General features: G+C 40.7%; 1 protein-coding gene across 1 annotated transcript; it reads left to right on the forward strand.

The window, feature by feature from the left end:
• The first annotated feature begins 7,099 nt into the window (after positions 1–7,099).
• On the forward strand, positions 7,100–11,156 carry LOC149832865 (heat shock protein 83-like). Its single transcript, XM_090014749.1, has 4 exons — positions 7,100–7,451; positions 8,677–8,818; positions 8,903–9,183; positions 9,333–11,156. Exons 1-4 carry the CDS (start codon positions 7,323–7,325, stop codon positions 10,893–10,895), a joined length of 2,115 nt encoding a protein of 704 aa, XP_089870875.1. The 5' UTR covers positions 7,100–7,322; the 3' UTR covers positions 10,896–11,156.
• The last annotated feature ends 7,661 nt before the right edge of the window (positions 11,157–18,817 follow it).

The raw sequence follows: 18,817 nt of genomic DNA on the forward strand, positions 1-18,817 counted from the left end.
CACACTTAGGGGTGGGCATAGGGCTGGCCCGCTAATGGACCGGGCTGGCATGGTCAACGGGCCTATTTATTAACAGGCTGGGTTTTGGCTAGGTTCTTAAGGTTTGAAGAGAACCCCATTGGCCCAACAGGCCAATGTGAAGCGGGCCTGGTCTGGCCCAGCTGGGCCTGGCCCAATCTTAAAATGCATAAATGCTTGACTGAAATTATGGGTTAACCAGAGAATAACAAGTTCCCATGGAATTAATTTCTTATTAGTACAATTAATTAGGTAAATAATAATAATTAACAAATAGCAAGTTCCCATGGGTAAATAATAATAGTTATCCAAGTTACTACCTAATATTTAAATTTAAATTTTTTTATATTATTAAAAAAATTAATAAATAACTCCGGCCCTGTGCCTGGCGCACTTATATAACGGGTGGGTTTCGGACAGGTTCCTAACGGGCCCGGGTTTAAATTCATGGCCCAAACCTGGCCCATGGCAGGCTGGGTCGGCTTGGCCCATCGATCTGCCGGGCCGGTTGCCCATCCCTACTCACACTGGTCCAACAAGGAGAGATGGTGAGAAGGGGGTCTTGGACTCACGATCTGGTCGTGGATACCGCTGTTTCAGACGTAACGATGCTGCTAGCTTCCCTGAAAAACGTCCCAGATATCGTCAATCCAATCTCAGGTGGCCCTCCTCTGCTGGTCGCCCTCCGTTACATCGCATCTTGCCCCTATCGGAAAAAAAGTACTTGGGGACTCACTCCATTGGAGTCAATCACGAGAAATCAACCAGGGATTTCTCTCGAACCTTGGCGTGAGGCTAGATCTTTTGTCCTCTAATCCGCACTGCTTGGACAATTCCGATTTCAATCAAGAGTTCTTCCTGAAGCTTTCCAGAACGATCAGAGACTGTTTGGATGTAGGATCTTTGGACTGGTCTTCAACTCAATCTTTCTTACACCGCAAGTTACTGCTGAAAAAAATGTCCACTTTCCCGGCTTGGCCTGGGGACTGATGGTGCGAGAGATGCAGCTTCCTCAACTTCCAACGTCGCAAGCATTGATACAAATGCAGTTTGGATGTTGCAAAAAACAATCCAAATTTGTTCGTCATTCGAAGTCGAATACCAAAAGCTTCTAAGGATTCTACTAAAAACCCATCGACTTCCATCCAGCCGGATCTGTTAATGTGTTCGCTGAACTCCCCAAGTTCGGATCCTTTCTTGTCCCTATCCTCCCAAGGCATCGAAGATCATATACCTTCGTCACCCTTCCTCAAAGGACTGTGCACCGCTGGAATACGTTACCCGGCAGGATCTGTGCACCACCCTCAAAGAATGCTGAACTGCCATGGAAAGCGGAACAGTCACCAGTCCTGCAGGGAACGCTTGGAAAGGGTGATGTGGCAGGTGGAACAGATGACGTGGCAGTTATGCTGATCAATGCTGTGGGAGATCAACAACCAACCGTCAACCAGGTGGGACTCGGAGTTGGCCCGGGCATTTAGGGTATGTTTGATACCTTGTGTAGGGTTGGACGAGATGAACAAAAAAAAACAGAATGTTCTGTTCGTTCTGTTCTTTTTGTTCCAAGCCCAACAAATGTCCTTTGTTTGATGGGGGAAAGAATGAAGAAGAAAGAAACCCTAATCAATAAAAAAAAAACTTATATCCAATCTTCTGCAATGCAAAATCATATTGAAAAAACCCAAAATGAGCAGGAAACCCCCTCCCCCCCAAAAAAAATGTAATGAAGGACCGATCACCATCTTCATACGCATTTGAATTCGGCCCAGCGATTCCCGATCCCATTCATCGGATCCTGACCCCCACAACACGCCTCGCCACCCTTCCTATTCACATTCATCATCTTTGATGCCGACCACGGGCCCCGTCACCGATGGACGCAGAAGCACCTGACCTGAATCTCCGCCAAAGCCCCTAATCTGAATCTCAAAGGACCCCCCTTTTAGCGGACACAAACGAAACAGAAGAAAGATTAATCCCGGAGCAACAACTCTTTTCAGACGCACATTCGCAGCCCTAAACACTAACACATCCTCTTGAAAACGCGATCATCTTAGCTCATGAAACCACATGCAAACGGTTCTCTAGGACTCCAACCACCGTGACGATCTGCCGACTCATCCCGTTTTTCATGGAGAGAGAGAGAGAGAGAGAGAGAGAGAGAGAGAGAGAGAGAGTCGGGGACCCTTGCACTCATTTTTTTTTAAACATGTTTCTCTCGTCCAGCTTTTTTTTGTAATAGGAGGAAGACTGTTACAAAAGAACAGGTTTTTAAGGATGCGGCGAACACTGTTCCGAGCGTTCAAGGTTTGTTAAAATCACCGTCCCCCACGTCTATTTCATCCCATTTCGAGAGAGGGACAGTGATTCAAACATGCCCTTAAGGACGTCAATCTGGAGGCCTAACCTCTTATACGCAATCTACCCAACATCTTTAATCACTATCTCCCTTGCCTTCTTTCTCTTTCCCCATATAGCCTTCATTGCCTCGTTTGAATATCATTACCCAGTTGCCGTTTTCCCTTTATTGCCCTCCTTCTTTTAGCCATGTAACATCCTATGACGTGGATTGCAGTTTTCCCTCTTCCCCTAATCTGGGCCTAACCCACCTTGACCCGGTACCTTCCTGGGACCGAACCCATCTCACTTACATGGTTTGGGTCTGATCCAGATTTTTTAGATCGAGTCCAGCCTGGGGACTCATCCATATTTCCTGTTCCGTCTTGCCCTTCACCTGGCTGGGTCTCTTCTATTTCTCAGCCTGTTTCGCCCGACCCTTCTCATTGCACTTCTTCCGAGCCTACTTCACCCTTGCCACAGATTGGTTAAGTGGTTCTCCCGCTGCACTCGACCCATTTTTGTTGGGTCGAGTCTAAGCTTCTGGACCCCTTTTGCCACCTGATCTGTCTCCCACTGCCGATCTTTCATCTCCTTCCTTTGGCCGGGTTCCACAGCAACTACCCGCCTCCTTAACTGAGCTTGCCCCATCCTCTCCTTTCCCGCCTCTTCTTGACCGTGAGTGATGCTTGGTTTTTCGGCCGGAAAAATCACTCTATGGACATTTCTGTTTCTCATGAATGAGATTCAAAAGGAACTTCAAGCCAAAGTTCAGTAATGGGGAAATGGAAACCCCAATGAATCGAAAGAGCCTTCGACTCTCGAAGCTTAAGAGAGAGAAATTAAAAGCCTTGATCTTAAGGTTGCTTATGCTTCCATCATTGCTTTCCCAACTGATGGCCGAGTTACTCGTCAGGCAAGGAAATTTTCATCTATTCCCCAATGAAAGCTGTAGTATGGAATGCCGAGGGCCTCAATTCCTGAGAGAGGCAGTTGTACCTTGCTAATTGGAGAAACGACTTCTGCCCGGAACTTTCTTGCAGTGGTTGAATCGAAAATTGAGCATGCTGATTTGTGCTTCATAAACTCAGTTTGGGGTGATCGCAATTTTGCTTTTAAACCTTCTTCTGGAGCTTCAAGAGGAATAATTGTGCTTTGGCAGTTTGATAGGGTGGGCGCACTTGACTGACTACTTATCAAAAACCTTTAATCTTAAAGCAATTGACTGACTACTTATCAAAAACCTTTAATCTTAAAGCTCCCTTGCTATTTATTATCTATAGTGTATGGTCCTACAACTGGATCCAGAAAGCGAGTTTTTTGGAATGAATTGTTTCAAGTATCTGCTCATTGGTGTATTCTTGGGGACTTTAATTGCCTGCCATCTTCCAATGAATGTAATCTTTCAGTCAAATCGATGCAGGACTTCAATAATTTTCTTGATAGATGCAACCTATATGACATTTCTTCTAGGGCTCAAACTTACTCTTGGTCCAACAAGCTTGATATGCCATGCCTAACGAAGCTTGACAGGGCCATCACATCAATAAGCTAAATAAGATCTCTAATTTTCTGTGGGGAGGTTGGGGTCCTTGTAAAGTGCTGGTAAATTGGAAAAGAGTAACTTCTCTTATTGAAAGAGACGGTTTAGGCATCAAAAGGCTTTTAATCCTCAACCTAGCTCTCTTATGCCGGTGGTGGTAGCGTTCTGCTAAAGGAGAAATGCCTTCATTGGATTTCTTGAAGCGTAAATATAAAATTGAGTGATTCCCCCCCCACTAGACTGGCTTGAGCACTACACCTGAAAAAGAGGTTAACCCTAGTGTGGAAGGTGATTTCCAAATCTTTCCAGGTATTCTACTCTTTCTTAGTTCAATCAGATGATGGGACTGGTCTCAAATGGTCCCTTGCTTCAAATGGAGAATTCTCAATGGCCTCTAGTTATGCTGTAAGCTTAGAAACAAGTATGGATTGGCTGCCTAAGGGATCGGTTTGGGGCCTTCGCCTCGGTTGCTATTCTTAATATGGGCCTTGTTATTTGGCCATGTTAACACTCTTGACTATATTTAGAAATTGGGAGTTCATTTTCCTCACCATTGTTGTTTGTGTGAGCAAGACTTGGAGACTGTTGTGCACTTGTTCTGCTCTTGTCTTTTCTTTCAATCAATTTTCATTTTCCATGCTTGAAGGTTTGAGCTTAAAGGTTTTTCCATGCTTAAACCTCAGGGATTCTAGTTTTGGGCCCTCATTTTGTCAAGTTTTCCAAAAAATGACAATGGGTTTGGAAATGGTGGCTTGTTTCAGCCTGGTGGCAGATTTGTAAAGAAAGAAATGGCAGGATTTTTGAAGGAAGGAGTCATGTTGTAGGTTGTGTTATACTAGACATTCAATCATATTTGGCACATTCAGCCCATAGTGACAAATATCGCGAGATTTATGAAAATCTCACGATAATATCGCGAGAAATTGCCTGAAAGTTTAAAACGGCAATTTCTCACGATATTTTCAAAATATCGTGAGATTTATGAAAAAAAACATAAATATCATGATTTAAACGTGATATTTACATTTTAAACAGCTATTTATCACGAAAAAATTGTGTATTTTTATTTTTAAATAAAATTTATTATTTTTTATAAAAAATAATTTTTAATTAATTTTTTTATTGCTGAGATTTTGCCGAAAAAAACACGAGATTTATGATTTTTTTAAATTTCTTGCGAGTTTTTGAGAAACGAGAAATTGCCGATAAAAACATTTGTCACTATGATTCAGCCCAAGCAGCATGGCTGAACCAGGATTTTTAGAAAATTTAAAAAAAAATTCAACCCAGTAAGTGATGCCCCTTTTGAAAAGTTCTGAAAATTTTAAATATTAGAAACCAAAAAGTTTTTGCCCTCCATTAAGCAAAATCCTGAATCCACCACTACTGTAGTTAGACTCTCAATATCCAATTTCAGGTTTGGATCTTGCCAAAGCATAGTGATAAAGGTCTTTTGAAAGATTTTTTAAGTATTTTTTTATGATGAAGAACCATGTGGCCCACCTTTGAAAGCTGTAGACACACTCATGCACCAAAGAGGTTTGATCTGACGCCTTCGTCTTGGCATCCTCACAACCATCATGCTGCTCAAGTGGCGACCCTCGCCGTGGTAGATTTTTTAAGTGTTATTTTTCTTTTTCCTAATAATAAAATTAATAAAATTACATTTTGCAAAAATGGCAAAATAAATAATTAAGATTATGTGTAAAAACGAAACAAATGTTTAATCCTAGTATTTTGTTTTGATCCTAGTATTTTGTTGATAAAGATGTATACAACATTATAAGCATGATATACTCATTTAAAACTATAAAAAAAAAACAAAGGTTATCTTTCAACTTGTCTGCACAAACAAAAAACACAGTTTTTTTTTTCCAGTTTTTTGCAAAATAGTCTAGTCTTATTAGCAATTTGCAAAATAGACCTTGTGTTATGAGATTTTGCAAATTGGTCCCCTCATTTTCATTTATTCTTGCAAAATAGTCCTTGAGGTTATGAGCCGTTTAAGGGGAGAAAAAAATTGATGGCTCTACCACCATTCTGCAAATGCCAAATTAAAAACAAAAAAACTAATTTGCAAAAAGTCAGTAAAAATGATTGTTTGCCTCTTCGAAGACCATTTTGCAAAAAACAAATAATGCAGGAGCTGATTTGCAAAAAGAAAGAACACATTTCAGAGGGTATAATTGCTATTTTTGTTAATACATCTGTACGGTCAGAATTTAAAAATAAAATCAAAAAAACCTGAAAAACTCATTTAACACATTTTATTTAGCCTGTACCCATTACTCATTACACGTAGATTAACCCTGAATCTTACAATATGGTATTATAAAAATTATTTAGCTACACCGTTAATTAATTTTTTTTTCCACAAATAACATTACTATCTTGAATTTCTTTGGGGCTTATTTCATAATTTCGGAACATCATTTGGCATTCCTATATCAATTTTATTGCATTATTTCGTATTTAAGGCGCTTTATATCTTTACTCTAAATTTGTTAGTACTCTAACGTTATTTTCTTGTAAACAACACTTTTAAAAATCTATTAATAGCGGTTATCCAAACCCGTTATCCAGATATAGATCTGGATTTGTTTAGAATAAACTAAACACCCTAACCCTATAAATTTAGGACTGTCAGTGGGTCGGGTTTTTACTGGGTACCCAACCTGACTGGAACCGGAATTCCGGAGTATGGGCTTGAAAAATGCTGACTCGAATAATATTATGCTGACCGAGTTAGGGTTATGATTTTTGTAGGGTACCCGACTCAACCCTACCCGGGTACTCGATCCGACCCGTTATCCGGGTTCGAGTTTGGGATTCAATTTTCACGACCCGATAAAACCCAAATCTGACAATTTGTTATTTGGGCGGGTTCGGGTATACCCTGATGCGTCAGATACCCGACCCGTTGACAGCCCGGGTCTTTCTGTTTTATCCACCGCTCGTCCACATCGAGCAATCCAGGCCCCACAGCGTGGAAGTTTGCAAAAATCATGGCCGTCCAACGGGTCGTTATTGGCATCATCTTGACCGTCAACCCTGAAAATGGACGGTGCAGAAGTGTCCACAAATTATAGGTCTAAGGGTTCCTCTCACAACCAAAGATGTTGCCCTCAGAACATTAATGGAATTGCTCAACTGTCAGAAGCTTCTAGACTCCAAGATCTTTTTCTTCTCCATTACGAAAAAAGGGAAAAAAGAAAAATAAAAATAAAAAAAGGAGAGAGAGAGGGAGGGGTTTAGGCATAGAAGTCTCCAGAAAGAGACCGTTCTCAATATAAATATCTATCCTTCTGCGAGCAAGCCCTAACCCTAGCGTGATTATAAGCTTCGCACCCCCTCTCGCGCTCGCTACCCATCTCTCCTTTTGATTACATCCTTGTTTTGTTGGTAGTTTCCATCAACGGTTCAGATGGAGGGTGGTGAGGTCGAGACGTTTGCGTTCCAGGCGGAGATCAACCAGCTTCTCAGCCTCATCATCAACACCTTCTACAGCAACAAGGAGATCTTCCTTCGTGAGCTCATCAGCAACTCCTCTGATGTGAGTCTCTGCTCTCTCCTTCTTACTTCTTCTGTCTTGATCGATACCCATCTCTTCTAATGCCTTGGAATCGTTTTTGTTTGGTGCTATAACGGCGTTTCCGTGGTCTTTTAGTGGCTACCATCGTCGTCAAACTCGTTGTTTTTGTTAGTTTGATGCTTGTTTGTGCGTTTTCTGGTGTTTTGTTTGATGCCCACATCCCCAAATTTGAAGAATTAGGCTCTATGATGGTTGATAGATCTGATTTTGTATTTTTTGTAAGTAATTTTAGTCTTCTTTGCGGATTTTTGATCAACCATCTTAAGCCTGAGCTCTCTTTAAGCCAATAGATGCTAATATTTTAGAAATCATCTGCTTTTGTTAGTTTGATGCCTCACTAATTACTTGCATGTGTTCCTCTGTCATTATGGACACCTTCAGCTCCTAAGCTTAAGAGATTGATTCTGTGATGGTTGGTAGATCTGGTTTTATATTGGTACTTATGGTCTCTGTTTCATGCGTTTTGGTATTACTATTTTCCGCCAAACCCTCTTTTAAAGAAATATTTTTGAAATAATCATCTGCTTGTAGTCATAGTGGAAGCAGAAGGATCTAAATATGGAGATCAGTAGTACCTTTCTAAGCAAGGATTAGATTTGTTTAATAGTATGTTGTGGGGGGCTGTGACGGGTCATTTCTTTTTCACTGGTTCACTGCCCATGTTTTACAGTTGGATTTAGTTATTCTTCATGCCAATGTTTTGACTTCTCCAAGTGCGTTTATATCTACCTTTTCAACAGAAGAAAAGGTAAACCACAAGTGTTCTTGTCAATAAGGGTACCACAAACATGGACTTGTCACATCCTTTAACTTTTCTTTTGGTAATGTCAAATTTAGATTGGATAGATAAGCATTTGGTTTGCTGGAGATTAAACTTGGTTCACCTTATTTTCTATTTGCTTCTCTCCTTTTTTCTGCACAGTAATTTGTTTGATTTATTTTTAAGTGTGCTAGAATAATGTTGACAATTTGTTCGTCTGGTGTTGTTTTGTTGTGATTGGTTTGCTAGTGTTAGGGGGAGTTCTTGTTTTTTATAGATACTTGGTCTCTGTTTTCTATGGTACTTATTTCTCTTCTGTAGCTGAATCCATTGTTTTTGATATTATTGGTGTAATCTGATGTATTTCGGGTTCTCTTTTCTCATCGTGGAGTTGTGTATCTGATATGTTTTTGTTTTTTTTAATAGGCATTGGATAAGATTAGATTCGAAAGCTTGACAGACAAGAGCAAGCTGGATGGACAGCCTGAGCTGTTCATTCGGCTTGTTCCTGACAAGGTTAACAAAACACTGAGCATCATTGACAGTGGTATTGGCATGACCAAAGCTGGTATGTGTTTCCCCTTCCCTTAGCAATTTTTTAGGTTTGTCTTCACTTGTTTGCAATATGCTTAATGGAGTTGGAATGGTTCAGACTTGGTGAACAACTTGGGTACAATTGCAAGGTCCGGCACAAAGGAATTCATGGAGGCACTGCAGGCTGGTGCTGATGTGAGCATGATTGGTCAGTTTGGAGTGGGGTTCTACTCTGCTTACTTGGTAGCAGAGAAGGTGATCGTCACTACCAAGCACAATGACGATGAGCTGTATATTTGGGAATCACAGGCAGGTGGTTCATTCAGTGTAACTAGGGATGTCTCAGGAGAAAGCCTGGGAAGAGGGACCAAGATCACTCTTCACTTGAAGGAGGATCAGGTAATTGCCATCCTGAGTTATCCTTCATTTGCTTTATTGTTGTTTATCAGATGCATATTTTTGCTGTGGTTGTGGTAGAAATTGGAGCTTTCTTGTTTCATTGTATCAGTCGTTTTGTGGTCTAATTTAAATCTTGGCTATACTTGCAGCTGGAGTACTTAGAGGAAAGGAGACTGAAGGACCTAGTGAAGAAGCATTCTGAGTTCATCAGCTACCCCATCTATCTGTGGACTGAGAAGACCACAGAGAAGGAAGTCAGCGATGACGAGGAGGAAGATAAGAAAGAGGAGGACGACAAGAAAGAGGAGGAGGGAGACATAGAGGAAGTTGATGAAGAGAAGGAGACCAAGAAGAAGAAAAAGGTTAAGGAGGTCTCCCATGAATGGTCCCTAACCAACAAGCAGAAGCCTCTCTGGCTGAGGAAACCAGAAGAGATCACCAAGGAAGAGTATGCTTCCTTCTACAAGAGCTTGACCAACGACTGGGAGGATCATCTTGCAGTCAAGCACTTCTCAGTTGAAGGACAGCTTGAATTCAAAGCCATTCTCTTTGTCCCGAAGCGTGCTCCTTTTGATCTGTTTGACACAAGAAAGAAGATGAACAACATCAAGCTCTATGTTCGTCGTGTGTTCATCATGGACAACTGTGACGAACTGATCCCCGAGTATCTTGGGTTTGTTAAGGGAGTTGTTGACTCGGATGACCTTCCTCTCAACATCTCTCGTGAGATGCTTCAACAGAACAAGATCTTGAAGGTGATCAGAAAGAACCTGGTGAAGAAATGCATTGAGTTGTTCACTGAGATTTCTGAGAACAAGGATGACTACAACAAATTCTATGAAGCCTTCTCAAAGAATATCAAGTTGGGTATCCATGAGGACAGCCAACACAGAGCCAAAATGGCCGAGTTGCTGAGGTACCACTCAACAAAGAGTGGTGACGAGATAACAAGCTTGAAGGACTATGTCACGAGGATGAAGGAAGGTCAGAAGGATATCTACTACATAACTGGTGAAAGCAAGAAGGCAGTGGAGAACTCTCCTTTCCTTGAGAGACTGAAGAGGAAGGGTTACGAAGTGCTGTTCATGGTGGATGCTATTGACGAGTATGCAGTTGGGCAGCTCAAGGAGTATGATGGAAAGAAGCTGGTTTCGGCTACAAAGGAGGGTCTGAAGTTGGAGGAAACGGAGGAGGAGAAGCAGAGAAAGGAGGACAAGAAGGCAGCATTTGAAGTGCTGTGCAAGGTGATGAAGGACATATTGGGTGACAAGGTTGAGAAGGTGATTGTGTCTGATAGGATTGTGGACTCCCCTTGCTGTTTGGTGACGGGTGAGTACGGGTGGACGGCTAACATGGAGAGGATAATGAAGGCTCAGGCTCTGAGGGACAGCAGCATGTCTTCATACATGTCGAGCAAGAAGACGATGGAGATTAACCCAGAAAATGCTATAATGGAGGAGCTCAGAAAGCGGGCAGAGGCTGACAAGAACGACAAGTCGGTGAAGGACCTGGTGCTGCTGCTGTTCGAGACGTCCTTGCTTACTTCTGGGTTCAGCTTGGATGAACCCAACACTTTTGCAGGAAGGATCCACAGGATGCTTAAGCTGGGCCTGAGCATCGATGAGGATGAGATTGTCGGTGCAGAAGACACCGACATGCCCCCATTGGAGGATGATGCCAACGGTGAGAGCAAGATGGAAGAAGTTGATTAAAGGCAGAGAGCTGAATTGGAAGGGCTTTAAGTACTTGGGTTTTGTTACTCGGTAACTGAGCTTTTCTTCTGGTAATGGTCGGTGTCAGTTTTACTTTGAGCATTGTTTTTCTTGACTTATGTACTAGATTTTTGATAGTATTGTCAACCCTATAACCTTCCTGATATTTGCTTGGTCAATATAGATGTTGTCGAGTCGTAATCGTTATTTATTCTCTAACGCAATAGATATATTCTATGGTGTTCTCATTTTGTTGTTAAATAAGCGTAAAATGTGGAGTGGTAGTAACTTTCAACCTTCTATGTTTGCGTAAAATCATGGATTTGGTGTTGAGTAGTCTTAACCAAGTGTTGATAGTTCAGTCGGAAATGTGTAGGGAACAAATGTGAGATTGTTGTCGTTGTGCTGAAAAATGTTGAATACGAGAATACTATTATTTTCATTGGTATGGATTAGATGATGACAGGAGGATTAGGTAGAAGTTTGATTTGTGTGTGAGTGGAGTTTTTTTTTCCCTTGATAGGATGTTGGATAACAAACGGAAGATGTTTAATCGAAGAGTGGTGATTCTACGGATTGGTTGCCGCAACATAGGAGGGCTCTGGCTTGTTATATATAAACTTGGCTTTCCAACTTACTACTGCTCTTTCCCTCTCTTCTTGCAGATAGGGCTGGTAGTCTCCGATCGTTTACCATTTAAGTCAGCTCGAGCTCACTCCTGAGCTAAACCTGAGTCAATTGAGTCAGAGTTACGAAATAAAACATGTATTTTACAATGATGACAATGAGATTTGAACTTCTGACCCCTACAACCTAAAGCTGCCTTTTTAACACCTGTTAACGCTAAAATACCTTTTTATGACATGCTATACAAAAATTTTATATATTATAATTTTACAAGAAATTTTATATTATATAATCTTACCGTCTTACACAAGATGAACCAAACCGAACCAGCATTCTTTGTTCGTGCTTGGCTCGTTTTTGGTTAACGAGCTGCTTGTGCTTGTGGCCTTGCCCTCCAGCTACATGAACAATTCATGGCGAGCCGAACCATTAGCGGCTGGGCTTGTTTCCCAGCCCTACTTTCGGATTTGGGAGGATTGTCGATTTATTTGGGTTAACTTCACTTATTTTTTGGTTAACCAAAATCATACCTGGAGTTGGTTCCAAAGGTGATGGTTCATATTTTCATCCCAAATCATCATTTTACCCTCAATTAAAAAAATTCATTTTTACCATTAACAACTATACCCTTCCTATTTCTTTTATTTCCTTTGTCTTTTCTCATTTTTACATCGTTGACCTGACCCTCCGTGGATCCATTATTTGGAGTGATATATATATATATATATATATATATATATATATATATATATATATATAGAGAGAGAGAGAGAGAGAGAGAGAGAGAGAGAGAGAGAGAGATGGTCAATGAAAAGGAAAGAGGATGGGAGGAAATTGCGGGTGGTTACGATTAAATAAAGAGGGGAATAAAATTAGTGGGTTTTTTTTTCAAATTGGCCTCTGCATTATACAGGATTGGCTTAAGTAATTTTGCAAATCCATCACTGCTTTTTATACCTTTAATTCTAAATGTTTTTTTGCGACTTACATTGTATAATTGTGCTTATAGTCTGTTTTGCTTTTGTTGAGTCCGATGTAAGTTACCCATTTCAGATGAATCAATACTTTTAAGGGGCAGTCAGTATACGAGCTTTCTTTTGTTCACTTTCATTGTGATTGCTTCTTGTGATTGCAATTTCTCTCCCTCTATTCTCTCTTGCTTTCTTGCACTCTAATTACAAGCTTTCATGATCGACAAGTGAGCTGACAAGTAGGCTTGCAACAGTGAAGAGTGATCGTCGCGCCGCGTTAGCCCATTGAAGAAAATAGGTTCGTGACAAGTGGTATTAGAGCTCATTTTCGTGTTGGAGAAGGGACTTCAAAATTGGTGTCGACAGATACGCCGACAAGCTGCGATTTGTGAGCAAGACATCGTGGCTCCTTATTAAAACTTGCGCAACACTAAAAGCAAGGCAATTGCTGAAGCTGAGGAGATGAGTTCACCTCAGGTTCAAGAAGAGTTGACTGCAACTGTTAACAAGCTGGTGAAAGATGTGACTTTGCACAAGGAAGAGATTTCACGCGCATGTGAATCATTCAGTGGACTCAATGATGTGGTGGCGAGCCTGCAAGAGCAGATAAACTTATTAATGGGGCAGGTCACTTCGTTGACGACTACAGTGACTGACCTGCAGACTGAAGTACAAAAACTTCAATTAAAGAGCCGTACGTTGCAACAGACAGTGACCCCTAAATGGCAGAAATGACGAGAGGTCATCAAGGATTGATGTACCAAGACCCACAAAATTCAATGGTTCTCGCGATAGCAAGGCCATTGAGAACTTTTTGTTCTAAGTAAAAGACTACTTGAATATTCAGAATATGATCATTGAGGATGTGAGGATTAAAGCCGCAACAACATGATTTGATGGAGATGCTATCGCTTGGTGGAGACGGAAGCACAACGACATGAAGAGGGGTCAATGCGTGATAGACACCTTTGACAACTTCAAAATAAAGTTGCACAACTATTTCATGCCAAGAAACGTGCAGAGGCAGGCGTACCAGATGGTTCATGAGCTCAAATACTCTGGTTTGTTGCAAGACTATGTCAGAACGTTCTAGAAGCTTATGCTGAAGATACCTAACATGCCAGAAGACGACATGCTCAACTGGTTCATTATGAGACTTCAGTTATGGGTACAATCTGAAGTAAACAGAAGCAACCCTCGTATTTTGAAAGATGCATGTGGCGACTGAGCGCTTAGTTGACACTCAGTGCAAGCCTTTAACTACATCCACCAAAGTCGGGAAGAAGCCTGACCACGGAGGCAAGAAGGATGAGCGACTCGATGATAAAGGTGAGACGTCGAGACACCGTCAATCAAAAAAGAAACATAACTACATAAAGCATAACAATAGCAATAAGGTTGCGATTGTGACATGCTGGTTCTGTGGCGATAGGCACATCGCCAGACAATGCCCAAAGCGCCTCATGAAGGACAATGAGCAAGCTAACACTGCACAGGAAGAATGCAACGATACTAAATATAGTGACACTGAGACGATGCAATCAAGGATGGGGGCCATGCGATCGATTAACGCAGCTAGAAGTTGCGCGACTAAGAACATGTAGGTCAGTAAAGAACTTATATACTTAGAAGTCATTATGAATGAAAAGTCTACTTCAACAGTGATAGACTTAGGAGCCACACACAACTTTGTCTCGCAGGAAGAGACAGAGCGGTTGGGCTTGAAGCCTGGGCCAAAGCAGAGGACCATCAAAATGGTAAACTCTAAGGCCAAGCTCATTCTTGGTGAAACAAGAGACATGGTTATTCAAGTGGGGAGTTAGGTCGGCAAAACCAACTTCTCTGTGGTGCCCCTGAATGATTTCAAGGTGATTTTGAGTATAGAGTTTCTGCGAAGCCAGAATGTTATGATGCTGCCAAAGTTTAACACGTTGACGATCATGGGGTCAGACCTGTCCCACACAGTGCAGTGCCTTGCGCAGAAAGGCAAGTCTTTAGTGCTATCGTCAATGCAACTAAAGAAGGGTGTCAAGCATGGGGAACATATATTCTTAGTTGCAGTGTGTGCAAAAGAAGAAAATGTAGAAGCATCAGTGTTGCCGAACCTAGCCCCACTATTAGAGGAATTTCAGGGGGTGATGCCTTCAAAATTACCAAAGCGTCTTCCTCCAAGATGTGAGGTCGACTACAAGGTTGAGTTGATCTCAGGAGCGAAGCCTCCTACAATGATTCTATACCGTATGGGGTCAGTTGAGTTGAAGGAGTTGCACAGGCAACTAGATGAGATGTTGGATGCAAGCATTGTTCGTCCATCGAAAGCCTCATTTGGTACCCCGATTCTTTTTCATATAAAACATGACGACTTCAAGCGATTATGTGTGGATTACTGTGCTTTGAACAAAGTCACGGTGAAAAACAAGTACCCATTGCCATTAATAACATAATTGTTTGATCAGCTAGACAATGCCTGTATCTTTTTCAAGCTTGATCTGCGATCGGGTTACTAGCAGGTGAGAATTGCTGAAGGTGATGAGTCAAAGACAACTTGTGTCACTCACTGTGGTGCTTACGAATTGTTAGTAATGCCATTTGGGTTGACAAATGCTCCAGCCATGTTCACAACTTTAATGAACCAAATCTTGTACCCTTACTTAAACAAGTTCATGGTAGTCTATCTGGATGATATCGTGATCTATAATAGCAACATGGAGGAACATGTCGGGTACTTGCAAACCGTATTTAAGGTGTTGAAGGAGAATGACCTTTGTGTTAAACGAGAGAAGTTTCTCTTCGGGCAGGACGAGATCAACTTCCTTGGCCATGTTGTGGGGCGTTGTGCGCTGCGTATGGATGGGCAAAAGATAAGGGCCATCTAGGAATGAGTTCTGCTAAGCAAAGTGTCAGAATTATGGTCATTCCTTAGTTTGGCAAATTACTATCGGTGTTTCATCGAAGGCTATTCCCTCATTGCTGCGCCCCTCACCGATTTGTTAAAGAAAAATTAGGCATGACTCTGGGCAAGAGTATGTCAAGATGCCTTTGATGGCTTGAAGAAAGCCTTAGTGAGAGAGTCAGTGTTGCGACTGCCTGATCATTCGAGACCCTTTGAAGTCCACACGGATGCCTCAAACTATGCCATTGGTGGAGTTATTATGCAAGATGGCCATTCGATCGCATATGAGAGTCGCAAGCTGAAAGATGCAGAGAAGCGTTACACAGTGCATGAACATGAGATGACTGCTATTGTGTACTGTTTCAGGACCTGACAGCACCACCTCTTGGGTGCTGATCATGCATAATATTTGCATTTTATTAATCATTATTTATGCATGATCTGTGTTAAAATCGCTCTAAAAACCCATTTTTATTGTTAGTTCTGAGAAATCACATTGAATTAAATCTTATCAGAAAATCAAGTTTTCAAAGCTTTCCCTACGGTTTTAGTATTTTTATTAGATTTAGATTTTCTTAATGGTAGATTAGCTAGCTTAGGTTTGCATTAGCTAATTTATAAATTTTTTATTAGTTTAGGAAGTTTTCTTTTTAGACAATAAAACAGGTTTTACTAAAGTGGGTCTTTTTGAAAATTATTGAAAATATTGGACTTGTGTTGAAAAATTTGCTTTAACCTAATATTATATTATAAATAAGATACTAAAGCAAAGGAGAGGCATCTTTTCCCTGGTGGATTGTACGCCTCCCTCCCCCCCCCCTCTCTCTCTCTCTCTCTCTACCAGCCGGCTCTTCTTCCTCCCTTCTTCTTCTCCTTCTCTCTTCCTTCTCGTCGGCTTCTTCTTCTTCGTCTTCTTTCAGCACAATAGAGTAGCATGACGATCTGATACGGGAGAGACCCCTCTTTTCTCAACCAGTCCAGCCGAACTATTTGGTAATTCCTTCTCCTTCTCTCCACTTCTTTTTATGTGTTCAGAATAGTTTCTTATTTTATTTTTTTATTTTGTGCTGAAAAGAAAAAATAAAATCGTATCCTGAATTCTGTATTAGACTGTTCGTTTCATTGTGTTCTTTAGGGTTACATGTTACACGGTTTCTTGGATTTTAGCTGTCTATAATAAAAAAATAAAAAAATTAGAAAAGAAAGAAAAAATACACAGCGTTTCACGCTGTGAAGAAAAAAATGACATTGCTGTGCATACCTGAAATGAACTCAATTTGCAGTATGTAGTTAGAGTCTTTATTTTATTGCATTACACAGGTACTATTGTTTTTATTGTTCATTAGTATTAATGCTTGCAGTAGAATATTATATGTTAGATTAGAGTTAATACTAACGTAGCATCTTTTGTTTTTTTTTGGCAGCATGTTCAATTACTTAGGTTCAGCCGTTGTGTTACTTAGGTCAATTTTTTTAGTTTTCATTCAGCATCTCTTCCTTTTATTTAAGGTAGTGTGCCTTGTTTCAACAACAATTATTTGTTAACGTTAAAAGTGCATATAGCTAAGCTGATTCATGTTTATCCAGTTTTTATATAGGTCAAGCTAGTATAGGTTAAGTTATTGAGTTTGAATATTTTCGTTGTGTTTGCTGTTTAGTATTGACTGTATTAGATGCTGGTTGCTTTAGGTTAGTAATTGCATTAGTTATTATTTCCTTAGATATTAACTGTCTTACTAGCTGTGCTTTACTTCATCCACAATTATTTGTTTTAGTTATTCATTTCAGTGGCTGCATTGAATTCATTAGGCTGATCACATTAATTAACATGATAGTTAGCTATGTCATTAGTTCATGTCATGTAATCATTTGTGTTAGTATTAGCCATTTGTTTTAGTATTAGCAATTTGTTTTAGTCATTTTATTTTAGTAAGTGTCACATTTGATTTTTGAAAGTAGAGTAGTGTTTACTAGTTGTTTCATGATTAGTTAATCTCGTTCGTGTTCTAGATTAGCAATTGGTTATGCTATTTCGTCTTGCAGTGGTTTGCTAAAGTAGTTCAGATTTGTTTGTAGTGTTTTTTTTTACTTAGAATTGTTTTACTTCTATTAGTACTGCTGTGTCCTGTGTCTTTGTTGTGTGCAGGGAAGCGTTCAAACTTGTGGTATAGCCCTTTTTGTGCTCTCAGAAGTGCCCTCAGAAAAGCAAAAGTTCAAGAAAACATACATTACCTCAAGAAGGGACAAGACTACTCAAAGCACTGAAGCCTTTTCTTTTCTTTTTAGATTAGGGTTTTATTTTATTTTATTAATTGAGTCTGTAATAAAACCATTTATTTATTTTGTTTAAGCCCTCTACGTAGGGCCATACTATCGTAGTTAATTATTTAATTAAGTCTTTTTATTTTGGCAATAAAGAGTAGTTAGATTGTGTGTTTGAATACGAAGTATTTTCCGTTCCCTGAGATCGACCCGGACTCTACCACTTGTGCAAGCCGGTTTTTATATTTTTGGTGTCTGGCTTTCATTGGATTTTCATTAAAAATATTATTTTAAAAAAGGTTTTCATAAAACTCACACTAGGTGCTGAGTTCGTCGTCAAGACGGACAATGTGGCCACAAGCTATTTTTAGACACATAAGAAGTTGACGCCTAAACAAGCTTGATGAGAGATATTTTTTGCTGAGTTTGACTTTGGCTTGTAGTACAAGGTTGGAAAGATCAATGTTGTGGCGGATGCTCTGAGCCGTAGGGTTGAATTGACAACTGCACACACGAAACCTTCTGAAGTGCATTTGGGGGGAACATTATCCAACCACATCCGTGAAGGTACGCAGCAGGATCCGACTGCACAATACCTTGTTTCTCTAGCGTAGGCAGGGAAGACTCAGTGATTTTGGCTACAGGATGGCCTTCTTGTGACAAAAGAAAGACACATCTTCGTGCCGCAGTGGGGAAGCCTCCGTCGAGAGCTACTTAAGGAGTGCCATGATACACTATGGGCCAACCAACCTGGTCAGGATCAAACCTTAGCAGTCCTTGAGTATGGCTACTATTGACCGCAAATGAGCGACGACATTGATGGGTATGTGCGGACATGCCTCATCTGCCAACAAGATAAGTGAAAAAATAAGAAGGCTGTCGGTCTCTTTGAGCCTCTACCAATTCCAGAACGTTCTTGAGATAGCATCTCCATGAACTTTATTGTTAGTCTGCCAAAGGTAGATGACCTTAGTTCTATTTTGGTTGTGGTAGATCGTTTCTCAAAGTATGTCACCTTCATCCCAACTTCCAAGGAGTGCCCTGCAGAGAAGTCTTCAAAGTTGTTTGTAAAGCATGTGGTGAAGCACTGGGGCATACCAAAGAACATTATAAGTGATCGCGATGCTCGCTTCACGGGCAAGTTCTGACGTGAAGTATTTCGACTACTT

The sequence above is a fragment of the Nuphar pumila genome, chromosome 7 (genome assembly GCF_984573655.1).
Source record: "Nuphar pumila chromosome 7, dmNupPumi1.hap1.1, whole genome shotgun sequence".
NCBI lineage: Eukaryota > Viridiplantae > Streptophyta > Magnoliopsida > Nymphaeales > Nymphaeaceae > Nuphar > Nuphar pumila.

Bases quoted from the DNA above. Each gene is read 5' to 3' on its own strand.
- LOC149832865 (XM_090014749.1), top strand. From the start codon at position 7,323: ATGGAGGGTGGTGAGGTCGAGACGTTTGCGTTCCAGGCGGAGATCAAC. The intron at 8,819-8,902 runs GTATGTGTTTCC...GGAATGGTTCAG, and splicing joins TATTGGCATGACCAAAGCTG to ACTTGGTGAACAACTTGGGT. The intron at 9,184-9,332 runs GTAATTGCCATC...CTATACTTGCAG, and splicing joins TTCACTTGAAGGAGGATCAG to CTGGAGTACTTAGAGGAAAG.